Genomic DNA, 27,233 nt, shown 5'->3' with positions numbered 1-27,233 from the left:
TTCTCAAACCACACTGCTCTTCCCCAATCTGATGCTCTGTACATGCCTTTACCCTCTCAATCAATACCCTCCCATATATTTCCCATGAATGCTCAACAAACTTATGCCTTTGTAGTTTGAACACTCAGCTTTATCCCCTTTGCCTATGTACAATGGCACTATGCATGCATTCCACCAATCCTCAGGCATTTCAACATGGTCCATATATACAATGAATGTCCTTACCAACCAGTCAACAACACAGTCACCCCCTTTTTTAATAAATTCCACAGCAATACCATCCAAACCCGCAGCCTTGCTGGATTTCATCTGCAAATCTTTCACTACCTATTCTCTGTTTACCAATCCATTCTCCCTGACCCTATCACTTCACGCACCATCCTGACTAAAATACCCTATATCTGCCACCCTATCACCAAACACATTCAACAAACCTTCAAAATACTCACTCCATCTTCTCACTTCATCACCACCTGTTATTGTCCCCTTCACTCATGTTCCCATTTGTTCTCTTGTCTTACACACATTATTTACCTCCTTCCAAAACATATTTTTATTCTCCCTAAAATTTAATGATACTCTTTCACCTCAACTCTCATTTGCCCTCTTTTTCACATCTTGCACCTTTCTCTTGACCTCCTGGCACTTTCTTATATACTAATCCCAGTCATTTGCACTACTTCCCTGTAAGTATCATCCAAGAGCCCCTCTTTTCTCTTCCTCCAACAACCTTACTTCTTCATCCCACCACTCTGCCTTTTCTAATCTGCCCACTTCCCATCTTTTTCATGCCATATGCATATTTTGCACAAGTTATCACTACTTCCCTAAATACATCCCATTCTTCACCCACTTCCCTCAAATCATTTGCTTCACCTTTTGCCATTCTACACTCAATCGCTCCTGGTACTTCCTCACACAAGTCTCCTTTCCAAGCTCATTTACTCTCGTCACTCTCTTATCCCCAACATCCTCTCTTCTTTTTTGAAACCTTCACCTCCACAAGATAGTGATCAGACATCCCCCAAGGAGCCCCTCTCAGCATATTAACATCCAAAAGTCTCTCTTTTTCATGCCTATCAATTAACAAGTAATCCAATAATGACCTGTGACTGTCTCTCCTACTCACATATGTATACTCATGTATATCTATCTCTATAAACCCAAAGTCTCTCTTTTTCATGCCTATCAATTAACAAGTAATCCAATAATGACCTTTGACTGTCTCTCCTACTCACATATGTATACTTATGTGTATCTCTCTCTTTAAACCAGGTATTCCCAATTCACCAGTCGTTTTCAGCACACAAATCCACAAGCTCTCCACCATTTCCATTTACAACACTGAACATCCTATGTACACGAATTATACCCTCAACTGCCACATACTCACCTTCACATTTAAATCACTGATCACTATAACCCAGTCTCGTGCATCAAAACTGCTAACACACTCACTCAGCTGCTCCACAACACTTGCCTCTCATGATCTTTCTTCTCATGATCAAGTGCATAGGCACCAATAATCACCCATCTCTCTCCAGAGATGAAAGCAAAACTAGGGAAAGGAGGTGCAGAGATGGAGTTGTAGTGAGGTATGGTGGCTAATGGTAAGCCTGTTTGCAGATATTCTGTGATGTGTGCTGAGAGTGAAGAGGAGTTGCAGAAAGTTGTGTGCTTTATGATGAGTGTAAGCATAGGCTATTGAAGGTAAATTTATGTAATGGTGTTTAAAAGGAAACAGAGTGAAAGAAGAAAAGTGTATTAAACTGTGTTTTGTATAAGTGAGGAGAAAGACCAGAAGAGGTGAAAGATTCTAAGTATTTAGAAGCTGTCTTGGGTAAGCTTGGTGATATGCAAGGATAGATAAGGGTGAGAGCAGCACAATGTGTAAGAGTCTTGAAGTCCCTTACTGGAACTGAAGAGGTGATCAAGGGACAGCATAGTACTTCTAACCCTAACTAACAGTGTATTCTTTCTACATATCTGTCAATCACGATAAAAATGATTTCCAATACCTCAGGATGGATCAGATAAAAATAGCCTTTTGTATTACTGAAGACAACTATCTATCTACATATATCTCTAATGGCTGTTCCCACCTGGAACTCCCTCAAGGGGATGGCCATGGCAAAAGTCTTCATAACTAGTGAACTCCAGTGCCACTTCTTAGCCTTTAGTGCCTCACCCTTAACAGACCACTGTTGGAGGACAATTCTAGTGCAGTGTTTGCAGAGGCCTCTAATTAATGTTCCTGCAGATTACTGCTACCTAATGCTCCTGCCTATGTTCCTATCTACTACTTCTACCTTCTGTTTCTGCCTAATGCTCCTACCTAAATGTCCCTACCTACTACTTCTGTCTAATGCTCTTAACATTTTGCCAAAAGGCAGGAGTAGCACATAGTGCTCAACAGAGGAAAATCTAAAGTTATGAAGAATGAGCTGTGTGAGTTAAGTAATGTCAAGGGTTTTGTATGACAAGGAGGGATTGTATATTTGTAGACTGAATGCCAGTAATGCACATGTGGGTGAGGCAGAAAGAAAAGACAGCTACCTGTGTCAGAGGTGTGTAACTTGACAAGCAATGACATGCTGGCTCACTACGCAGGCGTCACTAACCTTCTCGATACCTAAGTGAGTAGTACTGGTAACGCACCTCCCAGGTCATTGGCTGCATACCAACTACTACTTACAACTTACAAGTAAAATACTTGGTTATAATCAATAATAACAAATCATGGAATAAAACTTACAGCGTTTGAAGATCACCATAACAACCTTCAGCATATGCTATATCACGGAGGATGGAAGCTCTCTGTTCTTCAGTAGTTGAAACTTCATGCAGTGGAGCTGGTGCCTGAATAGTGAAAGTAATATCATATATTCACAGAACTCACTATATATCAAAATCAAACCTTTCAGATTAAAGGTAGCAAAGTTTCAGTTGCTAACTACCAACTCTCTGGCTATAACAGCATACAGTAAGGTTTCAAATTTCTATGATTGAGCCTGGTGCCAACCCAAGGGGCAAAAGAATAAAGGTGCAATGTAAAAACAAGCCTCTACTCATGGATATTTAACTTGTCTGGTAACTGAACTGACATAACCTTGTGGATTTCAATTACACAACATCCAAGTTAGGCCAAAATACTTCCCAGAGCAAAGTCAAAATAAGTGATCAGTAATAATTCTCAAAAAAAATTATTTTTTTTTCTCAGCTGAGATGGCATGGGTAGCTGAGGCCCAAATCAAGTTCCTCCCAGGAGAAAGTTGAGAGTAAATGTGAATAACAGCAAGGTTATTAGGTTCAGTAGGGTTGGGGGACAAGTTAATTGGGAGGTAAGTTTCAATGGAGAAAAACTGGAGGATATCTGGGAGTGAATTTAGCAACAGATGGAACCATAGAAACGGAAGTGAGTCACAGGGTTGGGGGGGGAGGTTCTGGGAGCATCGAAGAATGTGTGGAGGGCGAGAACATTACCTCGCTAATGTTTAGTATTAAAAAAAAAAGTGGTTGAGAGAGAGCAGAGGAGGGTGTGATGAAATGGTTTGGTCACATGGAGAGAATGAGTGAGGAAAGATTGACAAAGAGGATATATATGTGTCAGAGGTAGAGGGAACAAGGAGAAGCGGGAGACCAAATTGGAGGTGGAAGGATGGAGTGAAAAATATTTTGAGCGACTGGGGCCTGAACATACAGGAGGGTGAAAGGTGTGCAAGGAATAGAGCGAATTGGAACAATGTGGTATACAGGGGTTGATGTGCTGTCAATCAATTGAACCAGGGCAAGTGAAGCATCTAGGGTAAACAATGTTAAGTTTTGTGGGTCCTGGAGGTGGAAAGGGAGGTGCATTACACATGACAGCTAGAGACCGAGTGTGAACAAATGTGGCCTTTTTTTGTCTTTTCCTAGCACTACCTCATGGGGAGGGTGGGAATGCTATTTCATGTGTGGTGGGGTGGCAACAGGGATGGATGAAGGCAGCAAGTACAAATATGTACATGTGTATATATGTATATGCCTGTGTATGTATAGGTATGTATATGTTGAAATGTATAGGTATGTATATGTGCATGTGTGGGTGTTTATGTATATACATGTGTATGTGGGTGGGTTGAGCCATTCTTTCCTCTGTTTCCTTGTGCTACCTTGCTAATGTGGGAGACGGCGATTGAGTATAAAATATAAATTTATCTTATCTATAACACTTTGTTGCTGTCTCCTGCGTTAGTGAGGTAGCGCAAGGAAACATGGCCTGGTTCAATTCACTGACGGCATGTCGACCCCGGTATACCACATTATTCCATTTCACTCTATTCCTTGCACGCCTTTCACCCTCCTGTATGTTCAGGCCCCGATCACTCAAAATATTTTTCACTCCATCCTTCCACCTCCAATTTGGTCTCCCACTTCTCCTCAATCCCTCCAACTCTGGCACATATATCCTCTTTGTCAATCTTTCCTCACTCATTCTCTCCATGTGACCAAACCATTTTAATACACCCTCTTCTGCTCTCTCAACCACACTCTTTTGATTACCACACATCTCTCTTACCCTTTCATTACTTACTTGATCAAACCACCTCACACCACATATTGTCCTCAAACATCTCATTTCCAACATATCCCGATCTCATTTCAAACATATCCACCCTCCTCTGCACAACCCTATCTATCGCCCATGCCACACAACCATATAACATTGTTGGAACCACTAGTCCTTCAAACATACCCATATTTGCTCTCCGAGATAATGTTCTTGCCTTCCACACATTCTTCAATGCTCCAAGAACCTTCGCCCCCTTCCCCACCCTGTGACTTACTTCTGCTTCCATGGTTCCATCCACTGCCAAATCCACTCCCAGATATCTAAAACACTTCACTTCCTCCAACTTTTCTCCATTCAGACTTACCTCTCAATTAACTTGTCACCCAACTCTACTGAACCTAATAAACTTGCTCTTATTCACATTTACTCTCAGCTTTCTTCTTTCACACACTTTACCATATATCACTATTTCCATCTTTTATTATACTTTGTCACTGTCTCCTGCGTTAGCGAGGCAGCGCAAGGAAACAGATGAAAAAATGGCCCAACCCACCCACATACACATGTTTATACATACACGCCCACACACGCACACATACATAACTATACATTCCAACGTATACATACATATACATAAACAGACATATACATATATACACATGTACATATTTGTGTGTGTGTGTGTGTGTGTGTGTGTGTGTATAAGTGGATGGGTCATTCTTCTTTTGTTTCCTGGTGCCATCTCGCTGATGTAGGAAACAACAATCAAGTATAATAAAATAAACAAATAATCATATATAAATATTTACTTATCTATGTTATACCTAGCCTAAGTGAGGTACCCATTTTAATGACCAACCCCTTGGGAAGGATAAAAAGTGGGTTGACTGTGGACCAACTGCTGCAACCAGGATTCGAACCTATGCACTTGACCCTGAGCGGCGCTTGAATATGTCACGGTCAGAAATGCTAACCGCTACACCATGGTAGTCCATACATAAACAATATGTAACAGAATAAAATGAACCATAACTTTAATGCATTTCCAAATTTCAACAAAAGTTTCAATCCAAACATTACATCAGTTGTAAATTATTTCTGCATCTGACACAGCTTACTATCTACCTTTGCTCTTCTACATTTTCGTTCAATACTTATGTATTTTTGCTATTTTTTTCTATATAAATCAATAAACACTCTTCAAAACTTTCTTGCTTTTCAACCATTATGTCATATAATAGTTTTCTAGCAGAGCTCTGGTGTTCCAAGAACTTTTACCCAAAAATTATTTTCATAAATAAAAAAAAAGAACTTTCTTCATTTTCTTTATTAACTTCAAACAAAATCCTTCATGGTTCTCTGATTCAACTTTTCACCCTTTCATTTTTATATTCAACATATTCACTTATTTCCTGAATGCTAGTATCTTATCACTTTTTAAATAAAGTTGTAAGTTACGAAAAAAACTTATTTGCCAAAATACTTTCAGTCAGCCTTGTACAATATCTATTCATGACATAAATAAGTATGATGGCATTTTACTACATAAGGCTGGGTCTTTCAGTCCATGGCCATAACATGATATCTAAAAGTTCTACCATACCTACAAATGTTACCAAACTCCACGTGCTTGAGGTTACACTGAGTGAAGTCACCTTTGGTGAGGCTGTATCACTGTGAGTGCAGTCTCATCAAAGAACTTATCACTCCAAAGTAGTCTATATCTTTCCACTAACAGAAGGACACATCCTTAGGATGCATGAGTCTTTAGAAAGGTCTTGGATAACACCAGGATTCTTTAACAGAAAATGGTCCTGGGGTAATCATAAAAATTATATATACCTTGCAACCTAGTTGTGGGTGCCTTGCAGCCACATTTTTTCCACTATTGACATGAATCAGGTTCCTCAAAGCAGGGAACATTAGCAAAAACAGTAATGTTTAACATATATATTTTTTTTTTTTTTTTTTGCTTTGTCGCAAATAACAATATAAGAAATGCATTTTCATTTACATACCTGAGACAACACATGGTAGAGTGTAGCATTGATGAGATCACCATTCAGGGCACTCTCAGCTTTTGAATGACTAATGCCAAATCCTGAGGACCAGAGCTCCTTCCAAACTTGTGAGTGGTCATTGCGAAGTTTCTTGATGTTTCCTGTGACTGCTCTCTTCAATACCTATGAAGATCGTCATGGTTAACATACCATCAAAAATATATATCAACGTGACTGAATAGCGTGAGTGGGAATTGGTAAAGGGGAAGAAGAGAGTAATGTGACTGAACATGGTGAGTGGAAATAGTTAAAGGGAAAGAAGAAATTAATGTGAATGGCCAAATATATGGAAACTGCGCACGTGACTAGTATATAGAAGACGTAGAGAGAGAAGTGTTAGGATGAAGTTCTTCATCATTATCTACAATGGGATACAATGCACAGGATACATATGCAGACACTGACTAAATCAGTATTACCATGACTTTCTATAAAGCTATCTCTAAAAGGGGAGGGAGCGGGAGGCTGGAAATCCTCCCCTCTCACTTTTTTTTTTTTTTAATTTTCCAAAAGAGGGAATAGAGAAGGGGCCCAGGTGAGGATATTCCCTCAAGGGCCCAGTCCTCTGTTCTCAACGCTACCTCGCTAATGCGGGAAATGGCGAATAGTATGAAAGAAAAGAAAGAAAATATATATATATATATATATATATATATATATATATATACATATGTATGTGTTATATATATATATATATATATGTATATATATATATATATATATATATATATATATATATATATATGTGTGTGTACGTGTATATATATATATATTATCCCTGGGGATAGGGGAGAAAGAATACTTCCCACGTATTCCCTGCGTGTCGTAGAAGGCAACTAAAAGGGGAGGGAGCGGGGGGCTGGAAATCCTCCCCTCTCGTTTTTTTTTAATTTTCCAAAAGAAGGAACAGAGAATTGGGCCAGGTGAGGGTATTCCCTCAAGGCCCAGTCCTCTGTTCTTAATGCTACCTCGCTAATGCGGGAAATGGCGAATAGTTTGAAAGAAAAATCTATCTATCTACATCTCTGACGCCTGTTCCAATTGGAACTCCCTCAAAGGATGGCCAAGGCAATAGAGTCACCATAACAAATGAAATCCAGTGCCACTTCTGGGCCTTTAGTGCCTCATCCTTAACTGGCAAAAGGCAACTCTAGCACAATGCTTGCTGAGGCTCTTACATAATGTTCCCACTGACTACTTCTTTCTAATGCTCCTACCAACTACTTCTACCTAATGCTCTATCGTAAAAGATCCTACCTACTACTTCTATCTACTGCTCCTACCATTTTGCCAACAGGCAGGGGTAGCACATTGTGCTCACAGCAGGAAAACTAGTTATGAAGAATGAGCTGTCTGAGTTAAGTGTTGTCAAGTGTCACAAGGAGATTGTACATTTGCAGACAGAATGCCAATAGTCCACATGTTAGTGAGGAGAAAGAAAAGACAGCTACCTGGGTCAGAGGAGTGCAACTTGACATTCAATGAAGTGCTGGCTAATTAAGCAGATGTCACTAACCCTCCCTATACCCAGGTGGGTAATACTAATAATATACCTTACTGGTCATTGGCTGTCTACCAACTACTACCAACTATTACAATTATCCTCAACTACTACCAACTATTACAATCATCCCTGTCATGAAAAGCTAGAGAAGAACTCCAAACATGAGGCTTCAGTCACTTCTTCGAAAGATTCTTCAATGATTGGCACTGTCTTTGAGAAAAAAAAAAGATGAGTTATGGAAAAGGTTAGTCACAGTATTCTGATATTTGTGCTTATATCACTGTTTACAGCTAAAAAATAAATATCAATGTTAACCATGTAGGAGTGTGTGACAGTTTGCAAGGAAGTGAGCTTTAAACTGGTGTAGGTAAAAGTGAAAATGGATTACATGATATGGGTGACTGTTAATGCTCATGTACCTAGCTAAGAGAAGAAAGATCATGAGTGGCAAGTGTTCTGGGAGCAGCTGAGTAAGTGTGTCAGCAGTTTTGATGCAAGAGACTGGGTATTGGAGGTGGGTGATTTAACTGTGAAGGTGAGTAATGTGGCAGCTGAGGGAATAATTGGGGGCATGGGTATTCAGTATTATATCTGGAAATGATGAACTGCTTCTGGAGTTGTGTGAAGAAATATAACTTGTGACTGGCAATACCTGATTTAAAAAGAGGGACAGGCATACACATGTGAGGACAAAAGATGGTTAGTGAGCATTACTTTCTATTGATAGGTATGCAAAAGAGAGACTTTTGGATGAGAAAGTTCTAAGAGAGTCAACTTTTGGAATGTCTGCTCATTACCTTGAGGAGGCTAGGGTGAAGATTTGTAGAGTTTTTTGGAAAAGAGAGTGAGAAGAGTGATGATAGTAAGTGAAAAAGGAAGACATCTTTGTGAAGAAAGAGAAGGAGTGCAAATGATTGGAAGATATATAAGAGAAGCAGCAGGAGATAAAGAGGAAGGTGCAGGGGTTGAAAAACAGGACAAACGAGATTTGGGGTAGGTAAATATCAGTAAATAGTGTGCAAAATACAAGAAAACAGATGGGAACGTCGGTGAATGGAGCAAACAACTGGGTGGCAGATGTTTAGTGTTTGGGTCTGGGTTGTTTGCAAAGTGAGAGAGTTTAGGAGAGACGTTTGATGAAAAAAGTAGTGAAAACCTTACATGGGATGAAATATGGCAAGGCAGTTGAAGTAGATGGTACTGCATTTGAGTTTTTAAAGAAAGGTGTTATTGACTAGTCAGGTTAGGATTTTAAGGTATGTAAGATCATGGTGAGGTAACTAAGGATTGGCAGAATGCATTTATAGTGTCGCTGTATAAAGGCAAGGGGGATAAAGGTGAATGTTCAAACTACACAGGTACAAACTTGTTCAGTACACTGGTAAGTTGTATGTAGAGAGTAATGAATGAGAGGGTGAGGGCAAGCACAGAGAATCAAACTGGGGTGGAGCAGTATGGTTTCAAAGCATTAAAGGATGTGTGGATCATGTGTTCACTTCAAAGAATGTGTATGATAAATACTTACAGAAACAGAGTTTGTACATAACATTCAAGGATCTGGAGAAAGCATATGATAGGGTTAATAGAGGTGCCTTGTAAAAGGTTTTAAGAATATATAGTCCTGGCAGAAAGATGCTAGAAGCAGAGAGAAGTTTTTACTAAGGGTGTAAGGTATGAGAAAAAGTAGGAAGGGAGAAGAGTTAGTAGTTCCAAGTGAAGGGTGGTCTGCATCAGGGTGAGTGATGTCACCATGGCAATTAAATTTGTTTATGGATGGGATGCAGAGAAAGGTATATGCAAGAATCTTGAAGAGGGGCAAGTATGCTGTCTGTAGGATGAGAAGGGCATGGTAAGTAAGTCAGTTGTTGTTTGCTCATGCATGGTAAGTAAGTCAGTTGTTGTTTGCTCATGATGCAGCACTGGTGGCAGATTAGAGAGATATTGCTGAAGTTGGTGACTGAGTTTGAAAGAAAAGTGTGTCAAAGGAGGAAGTTGAGCCTAAATGTGATTAACAGAAGTTTACCAGGTTTAGCACAGTAGAGGGATGGGTTAGATGGGGTGTGAGTTGGAATGGGGAGAAATTGGAGGAAGTGAAGTGTTTTAGAAATCTTGGGGTGGACATGGCAATCAATGGAACCATGAAAGTGGAAGTGAGTCACAGTGTGAGTGAGGTAGTAAAGGTCCTGATTGCACTGAAGAATGTGTGGCATGAGAAGTCGTTACCTGGGATGGCAAAAATGGATATGTATGAAGGTAAAGTAGTTCCAAAAATTCCATACGGACAAGCATGGGCTATAGAAACATATGAGGATACTATGTGGTTTGGAAAGATCTGATTGAGTAATATAAGGTTAAAAGAGAGATTTTTTTTTTTCTGTCTCCCGCGTTTGTGAGGTAGCGCAAGGAAACAGACGAAAGAAATGGCCCAACCCACCGCCATACACATGTATATACATACATGTTCACACACGCAAATATACATACCTATACATCTCAATGTACACATATATATACACACACAGACATATACATATATACACATGTACATAATTCATACTGTCTGCCTTTATTCATTCCCATCGCCACCTTGCCACACATGGAATAACATCCCCCTCCCCCCTCATGTGTGCGAGGTAGCACTAGGAAAAGACAACAAAGGCCCTATTCGTTCACATTGTCTCTAGCTGTCATGTAATAATGCACCGAAACCACAGCTCCCTTTCCACATCCAGGCACCACAGAACTTTCCATGGTTTACCCCAGACGCTTCACATGCCCTGATTCAATCCATTGACAGCACGTCGACCCCGGTATACCACATTGTTCCAATTCACTCGATTCCTTGCCTGCCTTTCACCCTCCTGCATGTTCAGGCCCCGATCACTCAAAATCTTTTTCACTCCATCTTTCCACCTCCAATTTGGTCTCCCACTTCTCCTCGTTCCCTCCACCTCCGACACATATATCCTCTTGGTCAATCTTTCCTCATTCATTCTCTCCATGTGCCCAAACCATTTCAAAACACCCTCTTCTGCTCTCTCAACCACGCTCTTTTTATTTCCACACATCTCTCTTACCCTTACATTACTTACTCGATCAAACCACCTCACACCACATATTGTCCTCAAACATCTCATTTCCAGCACATCCACCCTTCTGCACACAACTCTATCCATAGCCCATGCCTTGCAACCATACAACATTGTTGGAACCACTATTCCTTCAAACATACCCATTTTTGCTTTCCGAGATAATGTTCTCGACTTCCACACATTCTTCAAGGCTCCCAGGATTTTCGCCCCCTCCCCCACCCTATGATTCACTTCCGCTTCCATGGTTCCATCCGCTGCCAGATCCAAAGGAGAGATAAGGTAATAAATTGGGTGTGGCTGAAAGAGATGAAGAGGGTGTGCTGAAATGAATTGGACATATCAAGAGAATGAGTACGGAGAGGTTGACAAAGTGGATATATGTATCAAAAGTGGATGGAAGAAGGAGAAGGGGGAACTAAACTGGAGAGGAAAGGATGGAGAGAAAAAGATTTTGAAGTGATCATGGCCTGAACATGCAAGAGGGCAAAAGGCATGCTTGGGATAGAATGCAATGGAACAATGCGGGATGTAGGGGTCAACTTGTTGTCAGTAGAGTGAACCAGAGCATATGAAGTGACAGGGAGAAACCAGGGAAATGTCTGTAGAGCCTGGTTGTGGATAGAGAGCTCTGGTTAGGTGCATTATGCATGAAAGCAAGAGAATGAATGAGAGCAAAATCAGCCTTTCTTCAACTGTTCCTGGTGCTACCTTGCAGACACGGGATGTGGTGATCAAATATGAAGAAAAGCATCGTAACATTTTTTCCCTCATGGTGCTTTCATTTTCATTATATTTTTCTAGTTTGCTGCTCTTACTGGCTTGCAGGACTTGAGGGACTAAAGTAGTTGATGAAGTCACAGTCAGTATAGGTATCTAAACACTTTTTCATTATCATTCACTGAAATCATCATTTACCATACATGAAAAGAGTTGGCAGTATCTGAATCATCACCACCCATATGTATATTACTTCAAAGGTGTTCCTGGTGCTATCTCGCAAACTCAGGATATGGCAATCAAGCATGACGAAAAAAAAGGCAAAATGGCACCGCAATTTATTTTCAAGCATGGTGCTTTAATTCGCATCACATCTTCCTAGTTCATTGCTCTTCCTGGTTTGTGGGACTTGAAAGTCCAGAGTAGCGGATGAAATCAAAGGCAGTATTGGAATCCAAACACTTTTTCATCATCATTCTCCTAAATCATCAGTTTCTCTACAAGAAGAGGGCTGGTAGCATCTAAATCACCACCAACATATTATTTCAAAGGTGTTTTTATCATTGTTTGAGCCATATTCTCTCAATATTCCCTTGATTTCTTCATTCTTTGAGCCACATCTCATTCCAAAAATCACTTGATAACTGAGGCATCTGATGACATAACCCACCTAGGTGTAGTGCAAATCATCCTCAGGCAAGGGCAGCATTTCCTGGGAAGCCAGTGAGCAGCAGATAAACACTATATAAAGATACAATATGGAAATCTTTTACCATGAGGAATCCAAAACTGATTGTTGGACACAGAGGATGAGATCAGTAAACAGGATAAAAGCAGCCTCTGAGGAGTTATATGCTGGAATGATCTTAAAGCATGCTATTATCAAAAATTACATTCTTATGGTTGGACTGCCAGTAAACACCTTGATTATATCAGCACAGAGACCTCTCCCAACCTCAAACTAGGTTATTTTCTGGCTTCCTCCAGATAATGAAATATAAAACGCTATCCTAAGCAGATCCAATCCAGGTTAATCCAAAAGACAACGACATTAGGACTCCCAAGGGTGCATTTGTCAAAGACATACATATTACGAAATTAATCATTATATGAAAAAGCTAAGGTGCCTGAGGATTGGCAGAATGCTTGCATAGTGCCATTGTACAAAGGCAAAGGGGATAAAAGTGAGTGCTCAAATTACAGAGGTATAAGTTTGATGAGTATTCTTGGGAAACTATATGGGAGGGTATTGATTGAGAGGGTGAAAGCATGTATAGAGCATCAGACTGGGGAAGAGCAGTGTGGTTTCAGAAGTGGTAGAGGATGTATGGATCAGGTATTTGCTTTGAAGAACGTATGTGAGAGATACTTAGAATAGCAAATGGATTTGTATGTAGCATTTATGGATCTGGAGAAGGCGTATGATAGAGTTGATAAAGATGCACTGTGAAAGGTATTAAGAATATATGGTGTGGGAGGCAAGTTGTTAGAAGCAGTGAAAAGTTTTTATCGAGGATGTAAGGCATGTGTACGTGTAAGAAGAGAGGAAAGAGATTGGTTCTCAGTGAGTGTAGGTTTGCGGCAGGGATGTGTGATGTCTCCATGGTTGTTTAATTTATTTATGGATGGGGTTGTTAGGGAGGTGAATGCAAGAGTTTTGGAAAGAGGGGCAAGTATGCAGTCTGTTGTGGATGAGAGAGCTTGGGAAGTGAGTCAGTTGTTGTTCGCTGATGATTCAGCGCTGGTGGCTGATTCATGTGAGAAACTGCAGAAGCTGGTGACTGAGTTTGGTAAAGTGTGTGAAATACGAAAGCTGAGAGTAAATGTGAATAAGAGCAAGGTTGTTAGGTACAGTAGGGTTGAGGGACAAGTCAATAGGGAGGTAAGTTTGAATGGAGAAAAACTTGAGGAAGTGAAGCGTTTTAGATATCTGGGAGTGGATTTGGCAGCGGATGGAACCATGGAAGCAGAAGTGAATCACAGGTTGGGGGAGGGGGCCAAAGTTCTGGGAGCGTTGAAGAATGTGTGGAAGTCGAGAACATTATCTCGGAAAGCAAAAATGGGTATGTTTGAAGGAACAGTAGTTCCAACAATGTTATATGGTTGTGAGGCATGGGCTATGGATAGAGCTGTGCGGAGGAGGGTGGATGTGCTGGAAATGAGATGTTTGAGGACAATATGTGGTGTGAGGTGGTTTGATCGAGTAAGTAATGAAAGGGTAAGAGAGATATGTGGTGATAAAAAGAGTGTGGTTGAGAGAGAAGAAGGTGTATTGAAATGGTTTGGTCACATGGAGAGAATGAGTGAGGAAAGATTGACAAAGAGGATATATGTGTCAGAGGTGGAGGGAACTAGGAGAAGTGGGAGGCCAAATTGGAAGTGGAAAGATGGAGTGAAAAAGATTTTGAGTGATCGGGGCCTGAACATGCAGGAGGGTGAAAGGCGTGCAAGGAATAGAGTGAATTGGAACGATGTGGTATACCGGGGTCGACGTGCTGTCAATGGATTGAACCAGGGCATGTGAAGTGTCTGGGGTAAACCATGGAAAGTTCTATGGGGCCTGGATGTGGAAAGGGAGCTGTGGTCTCGGTGCATTATTACATGACGGCTAGAGACTGAGTGTGAACAAATGTGGCCTTTGTTGTCGTTTCCTAGCACTACCTCGCGCACATGAGGGGGGAGGGGGTTGTTATTTCATGTGTGGCGGGGTGGCGGTGGGAATGAAGAAAGGCAGACAGTATGAATTATGTACATGTGTATATATGTATATGTCTGTGTGTTTATATATATGTGTACATTGAGATGTATAGGTATGTATATTTGCGTGTGTGACATGTATGTATATACATGTGCATGTGGGTGGGTTGGGCCATTCTTTCGTCTGTTTCTTTGCGATACCTCGCTAACACAGGAGACACCGACAAAGCAAAATAATAATAAAAATAATAATGAAAAAAGCTAGAATTCTAAAGAGAGAACTTTAGAAATCACATAAAAATCTGAATCTTTCTGCTACAGTTGAAAAGCTTCCAAAGTTTCATGATACTTTCTCTATTCACACATGAACATTATGAAGTAAGTCACTGTTCCACATTCCCCATATTTCAGGCTATATGTTTATTCTCCTTGGGGCTACTGAAAAAACAGAAAGTTTTGGGAAAACTCTCTCTAGGATATGTACAATTAGGGTGACTAAAGCCAATGCCTAATATCAAACCTCAGAGATACATGTTGGTAATAGGGCAGTCATATGGAGATGAAGGGATCTACCAGTATACTTACCACACAAGAAAGGTTCTACCTGAGTGCCTCTCTCCTTAATATATCTCTTAACATGGACACCAATCAGTGTTTCCAGACTCCACCTCCTAGTGGTTACACCACTGGTGAGAAATCACCTTTGGCAAACCTGCTTCCTGGTCAATGGTTGAAATGGAGTACAGTCCTGTCAAAGCTCTTCTCTAATCTTATGCGGAGTGCAGCCTCTAAGCTGCTTGAGCCCCATAAAAGGGCCCAAGGTTGTATAATAACAATAATGGACACAAACTTTGATAAAGCATTAGCTCATACTCTGCATGCTCCTTGTAAATAAGGAAAACTTGTCCACTGTAGAAGCATGATTTTTCTTTTTATAAACCAACAAACTCCATTTACATTATCCATCAAAAAACAACATCGCATCCAAAATCTAGGACAATATGGGAAATGAAGAAATGAGCCCAAAGTTCCTTAACACTGATGTGTACAGACTGCTGCTTGTCTTCCCAAAAGTCGGCACTGAAGAATGGAAGCCCAACCTATGTGAAGTGCTCCATGGTAAAGGTCATTAGGGGTTTTCTCTTAACTGTCCACCACATCAGTGAAATGATAAAATTTGGGGGCAAGGCTTTCAGCAGAAACTTTTCATCCCTTTAGTACCTTTACTAATAAGGGTCTGCATTTTGATGGTGGCCAAGATGAAGGCTCTGCATTTTGATGGTGGCCAAGATGAAGGCTCTGCATTTTGATGGTGGCCAAGATGAAGGCTCTGCATTTTTGTTAGCATGCCAAGTATTTACACGGGAAGGCATGCTTTATCAGTAAGAAGATACACCTCATGTTACAGACCTATATCTATCACTAGTAAAAATTCTCCAGTGTCAGTTACCCATACACCATGAAAGGGAAAATATCACCCTGGCATGTGTGTTCCTTTGCCCATGCTAATTAAAGACCAATTAGAAATTTTTCTGGAAACTAATTAGTGATAATTATTCAGTGTGCGTTGAACTATTAGCCCCAAGAAAAGTTTTTTGCACATCAGTAATCCAGTGCTAGTAGCAGAGTTATTATCAAACTTTGTCGCTGTCTCCTGTGTTAGCGAGGTAGCACAAGGAAATAGACGAAAGAATGGACCAACCCCCCTACATACACATCCACACACACAAATATACATACCTATACATCTCAAATATACATATATATATATATACACACACACAGACATATACATATATACGCATGTACATAATTCATGCTGTCTGCCCTTATTCATTCCCGTCGCCACCCTGTCACACATGAAATAACAACCCCCTCCCCCTCATGTGCGTGAGGTAGTGCTAAAAAAGACAACAAAGGCCACATTCTTTCACACTCAGTCTCTAGCTGCATGTATAATGCATCGAAACCACAGCTCCCTTTCCACGTCCAGGCCCCACAGAACTTTACATGATTTACCCCAGACGCTTCACATGCCCTAGATCAAACCATTGACAGCACGTCAACCCTGGTATAACACATCGTTCCAATTCACTCTATTCCTTGTACGCCTTTCACCCTCCTGCATGTTCAGGCCCCGATAACTCAAAACCTTTTTCACTCCATCTTTCCACCTCCAATTTGGTCTCCAGCTTCTCCTTGTTCCCTCCACCTCTGACACATATATCCTCTTGGTCAATCTTTCCTCACTCATTCTCTCCATGTGACCAAACCATTTCAAAACACCCTCATCTGCTCTCTCAACAACACTCTTTTTATTACCACATCTCTCTCTTACCCTTTCATTACTTACTCGATCAAACCACCTCACACCACACATTGTCCTCAAACATGTCATTTCCAGCACATCCACCCTCCTCCACCACACAACTCAATCTATAGCCCATGCCTCACAACCATATAACATTGTTGGAACCACAATTCCTTCAAACATACCCATTTTTGCTTTCCAAGATAACTTTCTCGACTTCCACATATTCTTCAATGCTCCCTGAACTTTCGTCCCCTCCCCCATCCTATGACTCACTTCCGCTTCCATGGTTCCATCCACTGCCAGATCCATTCCCAGATATCTAAAACACTTCACTTCCTCCAGTTTTTCTCCATTCAAACTTACCTCCCAATTGACTTGTCCCTCAACCCTACTGTACCTAATAACCTTGCTTTTATTCACATTTACTCTCAGCTTTCTTCTTTCATACACTTTACCAAACTCAGTCACCAGCTTTTGCAGTTTCTCACATGAATCAGCCACCAGACCTGTATCATCAGCAAAAAACAACTGACTCAATTCCCAAGCTCTCTCATCCACAACAGACTGCATACTTGCCCCTCTTTCCAAAACTCTTGCATTCACCTCCCTAACAACTCCATCCATAAACAAATTAAACAACTATGGAGACATCACACACCCCTTCCGTAAACCAACATTCACTGAGTACCAATCACATTCCTCTCTTCCTACACGTACACATGCCTTACATCCTTGATAAAAACTTTTCACTGCTTCTAACAACTTGCCTCCCACACCATATATTCTTAATACCCCCTGCAGAGCATCTCTATCTGTGGGTAGCAGAAAAGAGATAAAATTCATCAGCAAAACTTAACAAACACACGATAAGCTGCATGAACAGGGCATGCCAAATTAAATGTCTGTTCAATAACAAATACATTTGATTTACCAGATTTTTCCTTTTATAAATTCTCTTGATAATCTCTAGCAAGACTAAAATATTATCCAAAGGAATTTTTTAAAATATCAAAACAATGACATCTTAAGGGTCCCATCAGAACACATCAATCAGTTTCAAAGGGTGTACTTGAAGAAGTGAAGGCTTTGCACACCAAGAAAGTCACACTCTTAGCCCTTAACCTTGCACTGTGCTGCAAAATGAAGTTACCTGACAGTTGCTCCAATCAACATCAAGACCTCATAAAGTGGGTTCAGATTTGAAGCAATATTAATGAAAACATTTTTGCTAGAAAGACATGAAGAACCCATCCAAGTGTAACAATCTATTCCAAACCAATACTTGTGTCTGGGAATTAATCGAAACTTTTGTGGTTGATAATACAGCCTATTTCTAGAAAGGACACCCTGGAATCCTGAGCTTTGCCTGGCACATTCTTCTTCTGAATTTTCAACTAACAGAACTCTCTTCAGAAAGAAGAAAAACAACAACTGTGAACTGTGCACAAGAAATTCTTGTAACCATGGAGGCTATCAGTCTTGAAAATCCTGTGGAACTCGAAAGGGCATCACTTGGACTTCCATGCTGGTTCCCAAACTTAAAAGCCAAAAGCTTCCTTACTCTGGGATAATGTAGTATGTGCCAGTAACTGTCCTTGAATTACCTAATAAAATTTCCAACTGTTTATCATAAGGAATGAAGGACTGTCTATATGGAAGTTATTTTCTTTTCACTTTTTCTGAAGTTGGAGGCTCCAGTCACAAAAGTCTGCATCAAAGCCAGGTCTCAACTGAAATATACAAGGGTTAATGAATGGGAAAAGAAAAGACAAAGAAAAGTATCCATTAATTTGGAGGAAGTGAAAAACCTGCCTTTTAAAATGTGCCAAGGCATACTTATTAGGAAAGACAGGAGAGGCTAGAGTTCCACAGTTATGAGGTGAATATTTTGTGGTCCTGCTAGTGGTGGGAGCATACAAGCAGCCAGCTCTAAGAAGCAAAAACAGTGCCCAACAGTGATATTACCAAGAAAAAATTTATGAGGTAATACTTCCATGCAGAGGGATATATAAATAGCAGTTGGATATAACAAATAATATGCTATACTTACTGCAAGAGCATTCTGGCTAGCACTGTTTTTTATGGTTGAGTAGGCTTTTTTTGGGATGGGATCCGTGTAGTTAACAGCTGTCACAACATGTAGTGTTGTAGACATCTTTGATTTGATCTGTAAAAAAAAAATGAAGCCACAAGTAAATAAAATGAAAGTATCGTAACTCGGAACTATACAAAACAAAAAGTATGCAAAGAAGAAAAGGACTTGCTTACAAGCAGTTCATGGTAAATAAAGAATCATTAAAAAGTCATATTTTGATACCTTGTACTGCATATCTTTTCTGTATAGGCTGCATTTCAAATTCAAAGAAAGGAAGAAAATATATATAAAAAATCAAGAGTTATACAGAATTAACCAATACCAGAAGCACAGCACAAGAAAAGCACGAAAAGGCACCAATAATAGATAAAGCAATCTCTACAGAATTTATTTATTTATCTATTTATCTTTCTTTGTTGCTGTCTCCTGCGTTAGCGAGGTAGTGCAAGGAAACAGACAAAAGAATGGCCCAACCCACCCACATACACATGTATATACATACATGTTCACACACGCAAATATACATACCTATACATCTCAACGTATACTTATATATACACACACAGACATATACATATATACACATGTACATAATTCATACTGTCTGCCTTTATTCATTCCCATCGCCACCTCGACACACATGAAATAACAACCCCCTCCCCCCTCATGTGCGCGAGGTAGCGCTAGGAAAAGACAACAAAGGCCACATTCGTTCACACTCAGTCTCTAGCTGTCATGTAATAATGCACCGAAACCACAGCTCCCTTTCCACATCCAGGCCCCACAGAACTTTCCATGGTTTACCCCACAGAACTTTCCATGGTTTACCCCAGACACTTCACATGCCCTGGATCAATCCATTGACAGCACGTTGAACCCGGTATACCACATCGTTCCAATTCACTCTATTCCTTGCACGCCTTTCACCCTCCTGCATGTTCAGGCCCCGATAACTCAAAATCTTTTTCACAACATCTTTCCACCTCCAATTTGGTCTCCAACTTCTCGTTCCCTCCACCTCTGACACATATATCCTCTTGGTCAATCTTTCCTCTCTCATTCTCTCCATGTGACCAAACCATTTCAAAACACCCTCTTCTGCTCTCTCAACCACATTCTTTTTATTACCACACGTCTCTCTTACCCTATTATTACTTACTCGATCAAACCACTTCACACCACATATTTTCCTCAAACATCTCATTTCCAGCACATCCACCCTCCTGCACACAACTCTATCCATAGCCCACGCCTCGCAACCATATAGCATTGCTGGAACCACTATTCCTTCAAACATACCCATTTTTGCTTTCCGAGATGATGTTCTTGACTTTCACACATTCTTCAACGCTCCCAGAATTTTCGCCCCCTCCCCCACCGTATGATTCACTTCTGCTTCCATGGTTCCATCCGCTACCAAATCCACTCCCAGATATCTAAAACACTTCACTTCCTCCAGTTTTTCTCCATTCAAACTTACCTCCTAACTGACTTGACCATCAACCCTACTGTACCTAATAACCTTGCTCTTATTCACATTTACTCTCAGCTTTCTTGTTTCACACACTTTACCAAACTCAGTCACCAGCTTCTGCAGTTTCTCACATTCTCACATCTACAGAATTATATGATATTATACGACGTCTGACAATGTGTGAGGGACTACTATGTCAGCAATTGCTGAGTAAATGTGATAGAAAATGCATGGCACAGTTTTCTCTGCATGGAGTACAATTTCAAATGGAGCTAAAAACTTCAATGGCCTACAAAAATTCTCTAGAAACATGGAGGGCTTTACACTCTTCTTTAATTACCACATTAACCATTAATGACAAGTTACCATGGAGTCTGCCTTTTGACACAGGTCAGCAATTACTGCTGGGTTCATGTTTTTGCCTGCATGTCAAAAACCTGAATTCATCAACATGTAGAGAAGTTCAATTATCACAAGTAACTACATCATCGCCTGAGAAAAATTCTAGTTTCCGTTACCCACATTTACCATGGGAAGAAAGTACAGCTCTGGCCAAAATTCACTTGACACTGTTGGTGAAACCTGGCATCTGGCAGACGTTGTAAACATATAGTAATCGCAGTATTCATTTATGGTTCCGAAAGCATATATAAGGGACAAGTTATTAGTTCATTGCTGCTGAATGCTCTTCTTGTATTCATAGACAACAGTGCAGGTATGAATTTGTCAACAGTCAGGTAATCAATTTGAAACCTCTATAAACAGCATGCATAATACTGACATATCAAATATGTTGAAGCACAGGTGTAATGTCTTAAAAATGAATACCAGACGGAAAAACTAAAAGAATACCAGATGATACAATGTGACAGTTAATGAGGGAATACAATGATATATGTGACACTCTGGCATAAGAAATTATCCATCTACTACTTAGCTATTGCTGGATGCTATATGAAGTAAACCCGGTATATATCCCTATACTGTGTGTTAATTCCCTGTTTGAAAAAAAAAGAAAAAAGAGGCAACACTGGAAACATGAATTATTATTTGCAGAACAGGAGGAGGCAGATGATTTGGGGTGGGGTCTGGTGAGGAAGACTAAAGTGTGGAATAGTGACAAGGGTAGGGAGAAGGACACGACATAATTAAACAGGAACAAATAATAGGGACACATGCTTCATAATCCTTTCATATTCACTGGATGTGTCCTAATACACAATATGAACCAGCCTACCCAAGTTACAATGGTCTGAAGTGGTAAAAAACAAAAAATATAATTACACGTTCATATGAAGATCGTCACACTTATGAAAGTAATGTAGTTATTTGTATGTTCGTAATATGTTTGCCAATATGTATAACATCTCATAAAAACAGAGTATGAGTGGACTATATTACTGCTTGAATATACTTAGATCCAACAATATAATGCCTCTATCAGCATAATTATGCTGTATGCACAACATACTACGTGAGTTACACTACCAGTAAGCAAGGGAATATTTAGTGTCCACTCTGAGAGTTAAAAACATGACAACACCTGGCAGCTGTATTACTGAAAACTACTGAACTGGCTTCGCAGCGTTCACGAATGACAACAGGTTATTAAAGAAATTTCTTCTATATCATATATATGACTATTCCTGTGTAAGATATCAGACACAGTACAAAATACATGTGTTACTATGTGTTATTTGGAGAATAAATGTGGGGACATCTTAACAAAACCAGAGACAAACAACGTATGTGAGGTGTCAAAGTTTGCTGGGGTGGGTAACATGTGACTTATCACTCCATAGCAGCTCAGAATACATCATATCTACTATTGTCATGAAAAAGTGTCAGCCAATACAAGATGAATGACTATCATCGTGATAAAGTAACAATCAGAGGAAGAATTTTTGGCATGAGAGAAAATGGTAAATCACCAACAAAAGTACCAAGAGAATTGGGAATTACTAGAGACACAGTATACCTGTGGTTACAAAGATGGCAAGAAGAAGGCAGTTTATTTGATCATCAGAGAACAGGATGACCATGTGTGACAACTGCAAATGAAGATCAGGTCATCAGAGATGCTTCTGATGGAGACCATTCCCAGAATGCGGTTGTCATTACAGAAAATTTGCACATCAATGTTTCAGCACAAACAGTATGACGACAATTGCATGAAACTGGCATACACCACAGAATACCCACAAATAAAGAAACACTAACTGGCAGACATTGTGAAAGACGACTCACATTTGCAAGGCAGCACATCAACAATGATATAGATTTCTGGGATATGTCATATTTAGTGATGAAGACATTTTCTTCAATAACCAATGGTAAACAACATTGTTAGTGACAAAATAATCCAAGATATGAGCATGAAAATATATATATGAAGTTGCGAAGTGGTCATGTGACATGTAATGATTGGGGGTAAATGTTCGTACACGGCACTGGAGAAATCACACCTATACATGGATGGTTCACAACTGACCAATATCCAGAAATTCTCAAGGAAATTATGCAACTGTTGGTGTGAGCATATGCGTTTCCCTACCCAGAAAGATTTATCTTTATGCATGACCGATCCCCCTTCCATACAGCATGAGTAGTATAATGCTGGTTCACTGATCATTGTCATCTAACTATTAGACTGGCCAAGTAAAGCCTGAGACTGAATGAAGTTCCATTGAAAATTCATTGGCAAACATAGTGAATACGTGGGAACCTGCTGCAGAAAGAACTTCACAAACCTTGCAACAACACACAAATCAGGAGTAGGAACTATTTTGGAGAAAGCTGGAAATAGTCAGACGACTGGTAGAATCAATGCCAAAATGCTTGCAGAGTGTGAATGACCATGAAGGAGGAATGACAGAATATAGATGTGTTAGTTCATGTTTGTAGTTGGATATTCAATGCTGTTGCATGTTACTAATGTGTCACTATGATCTGATCTACATACTAATAGTATTTCATAATGTGTGATATTAATAACCTACCAGATGAATGTAATGTGTCAACAAAAGTTTGTAATAATAGTTCGGGGAAGAGCAGTGTGGTTTCAGAGGTGGAAGAAGATGTGTGGCTCAGGTGTTTGCTTTGAAGGATATTTATCTATTTATTTTGCTTTGTCGCTGTCTCCCACGTTAGCGAGGTAGTGCAAGGAAACAGACAAAAGAATGGCCCAACCCACCCACATACACATGTGCATACATACACGTCCACACACGCAAATATACATACCTATACATCTCAACGTATACATGTATATATACACACACAGACATATACATATATACACATGTACATAATTCATACTGTCTGCCTTTATTCATTCCCATTGCCACCCCGCCACACATGAAATAACAACCCCCTCCCCCCTCATGTGTGCGAGGTAGCGCTAGGAAAAGACAACAAAGTCCACTTTTGTTCACACTCAGTCTCTAGCTGTCATGTAATAATGCACCGAAACCACAGCTCCCTTTCCACATCCAGGCCCCATAGAACATTCTATGGTTTACCTCAGATGCTTCACATGCCCTGGTTCAATCCATTGACAGCACGTCGACCCCGGTATACCACATTGTTCCAATTCACTCTATTCCTTGCACGCCTTTCACCCTCCTGCATGTTCAGGCCCCGATCACTCAAAATCTTTTTCACTCCATCTTTCCACCTCCAATTTGGTCTCCCACTTCTCCTAGTTCCCTCCACCTCTGACACACATATCCTATTAGTCAATCTTTCCTCATTCATCCTCTCAATGTGACCAAACCATTTCAAAACACACTCTTCTGCTCTCGCAACCACACTCTTTTTATTACCACACATCGCTCTTACCCTATTATTACTTACTCGATCAAACCACCTCACACCACATATTATCCTCAAACATCTCATTTCCAGCACATCTACCCTCCTCTGCAGAACTCTATCCATAGCCCACGCCTCGCAACCATATAACATTGTTGGAACCACTATTACTTCAAACATACCCATTTTTGCTCTCCAAGATAATGTTCTCGACTTCCACACATTCTTCAATGCTCCCAGAACTTTGGCCCCCTCCCCATCCCTATGATTCACTTCCGCTTCCATGGTTCCATACGCTGCTAAATCCATTCCCAAATATATCTAAAACACTTCACTTCCTCCAGTTTTCCTCCATTCAAACTTACCTCCCAACTGACTTGTCCCTCAACCCTACTGTACCTAATAACCTTGCTCTTATTCACATTTACTCTTAACTTTCTTCTTTCACACACTTTACCAAACTCAGTCACCAGCTTCTGCAGTTTCTCACACGAATCAGCCACCAGCACTGTATCATCAGCAAACAACAACTGACTCACTTCCCAAGCTCTCTCATCCACAACAGACTGTATGCTTGCCCCTCTTTCCAAAACTCTTGCATTCACCTTCCTAACAACCCCATCCATAAGCAAATTAAACAGCCATGGAGACATCACACACCCCTGCCGCAAACCTACATTCACTGAGAACCAATCACTTTCCTCTCTTCCTAAACGCACACATGCCTTACATCCTCAATAAAAACTTTTCACTGCTCCTAACAACTTGCCTCCCACAACATGTATTCTTAATACATTCCACAGAGCATATCTACCAACTCTTATCATGTGCCTTCTCCAGATCCATAAATGCTACATACAAATCCATTTGCTTTTCTAAGTATTTCTCATATACATTCTTCAAAGCAAACACCTGATCCACACATCCTCTACCACTTCTGAAACCACACTGCTCTTCCCCAATCTGATGCTATGTACATGCCTTCACCCTCTCAGTCCATACCCTCCCATATAATTTCCCAGGAATAGAACAAACTTATACATCTGTAATTTGAGCACTCACTTTTATCCCCTTTGCCTTTGTACAATGGCACTATATGCAAGCATTCTGCCAATCCTCAGGCATCTCACCATGAGTCATACATACATACTTAGAAAAACAGATGGATTTGTATGTAGCATTTATGGATCTGGAGAGGGAATATGATAGAGTTGATAGAGATGCTCCGTGGAAGGTATTAAGAGTATATGGTGTGGGAGGTAAGTTGCTTGAAGGAGAGAAAAGTTTTTATAGAGGATGTAAGGTATGTGTACGAGTAGGAAGAGAGGAAAGTGATTGGCTCCCAGTGATTGTTGGTTTGCGGCAGGGATGCATGATGTCTCCATGGTTGTTTAATTTGTTTATGGATGGGGTTGTTAGGGAGATGAATACAAGAGTTTTGGAGAGAGGGGCGAGTATGAAGTCTGTTACAGATAAGAGGGCTTGGGAAGTGAGTCAGTAGTTGTTTGCTGATGATACAGCGCTGGTGGCTGATTCGGGTGAGAAACTGCAGAAGTTGGTGACTGAGTTTGGTAAAGTGTGTAAAAGAAGAAAGATGAGGGTAAATGTGAATAAGAGCAAGGTTATTAGGTTCAGTAGGGTTGAGGGACAAGTCAAGTAAATTGGGAGGTGAGTTTGAATGGAGAAAAACTGGAGGAAGTGAAGTGTATTAGATATTTGGGAGTAGATTTGGCAGTTGATGGAACCATGGAAGCAGAAGTGAGTCACAGGGTGGGGAGGGGGCGGAGGTTCTGGGAATCTTAAGGAATGTGTGGAAAGCAAAAACGTTATCTTGGAGAGCAAAAATGAGTATGTTTGAAGGAGCAGTGGTTCCAACAATGTTATATGGTTGTGAGGCATGGGCTATAGATAGGGTTGTGTGGAGGAGGGTGGATGTGTTGGAAATGAGATGTTTGAGGACAATATGTAGTGTGAGGTGGTTTGATCGAGTAAGAAATGAAGGGGAAAGAGAGATATGTGGTAATAAAAAAGAGTGTGGTTGAGAGAGCAGAAGAGGGTGAAGTGAAATGGTTTGGTCACATGGAGAGAATGAGTGAGGAAAGATTGACAAAGAGGATATATGTGTCAGAGATGGAGGGAACGAGGAGAATTGAGAGACCAAATTGGAGGTGGGAGGATGGAGTGAAAGAGATTTTGAGCAATCAGGGCCTGAACATACAGGAGGGTGAAAGGCGTGAAAGGAACAGAGTGAATTGGAATGATGTGGTATACCAGGGGGTGACGTGCTGTTAATGGATTGAACCAAGGCATGTTCTGGAGCAAACCATGGAAAGTTTTGTAGGGCCTGGATGTGGAAAGGGAGCAGTGGTTTCGGCGCATTACACATGACAGATAGAGACTGAGTGTGAACGAATGTGGCCTAGTTGTCTTTTCCTAGTGCTACTTCACGCACATGCGGGGGTAGGGGGGCGCCATTTCATGTGTGGCAGAGTGGCAATGGGAATGAATGAGGGCAGCATGTATGAATAAGTACATGTGTATATATGTATATGTATGTATACGTTGAAATGTATAGGTATGTTTATGTGCGTATGTGGGCATTTATGTATATACATGTGTATGTGGGTGGGTTGGGCCATTCTTTCGTCTGTTTCCTTGCACTACCTCGCAAACGCAGGAGGCAGTGACAAAGTATAATAGTTTGTGATAATATGGTAGACAACTCTGCATTTAGTTCCTTCATCCTATAAATATTACCACGTGACATGTGAATTATATATCGTACTTTATAACTTAACATACATTATGGATATTTTGCGTCATCTTCACATGAAATCATCTTAACGTCTAATCTAAATAATAAACAATGTTTCAACAACGTCAGTAAATACACCAGGACAGTGGTAAGCAATTAC

General features: G+C 40.4%; 1 protein-coding gene across 5 annotated transcripts in view; it reads right to left on the bottom strand.

Annotated features, from left to right (window-relative positions):
- The window catches only part of LOC139751820 (uncharacterized protein KIAA2013 homolog), a 206,392-nt gene that overhangs the window by 125,164 nt on the left and 53,995 nt on the right, over positions 1–27,233 (bottom strand). For all 5 annotated transcript variants that reach the window (XR_011713427.1, XM_071667425.1, XM_071667424.1 and 2 more), the window contains 3 exons: positions 18,987–19,103; positions 6,571–6,735; positions 2,756–2,859 (listed from right to left, as the gene is read on the bottom strand). Coding sequence is in view for 4 of the 5 variants with exons in the window: in XM_071667425.1 (XP_071523526.1) it covers positions 2,756–2,859; positions 6,571–6,735; positions 18,987–19,103 (386 nt within the window). In the remaining variant the exon portion in view is untranslated. The remainder of the gene's footprint in view (positions 1–2,755; positions 2,860–6,570; positions 6,736–18,986; positions 19,104–27,233) is intronic.

This window comes from Panulirus ornatus, chromosome 12, assembly GCF_036320965.1.
Source record: "Panulirus ornatus isolate Po-2019 chromosome 12, ASM3632096v1, whole genome shotgun sequence".
Classification (NCBI taxonomy): Eukaryota; Metazoa; Arthropoda; class Malacostraca; order Decapoda; family Palinuridae; genus Panulirus; species Panulirus ornatus.
The sequence above is the reverse complement of the archived record's forward strand: the minus strand, read 5'-3'. Positions and strand labels throughout refer to the sequence as shown.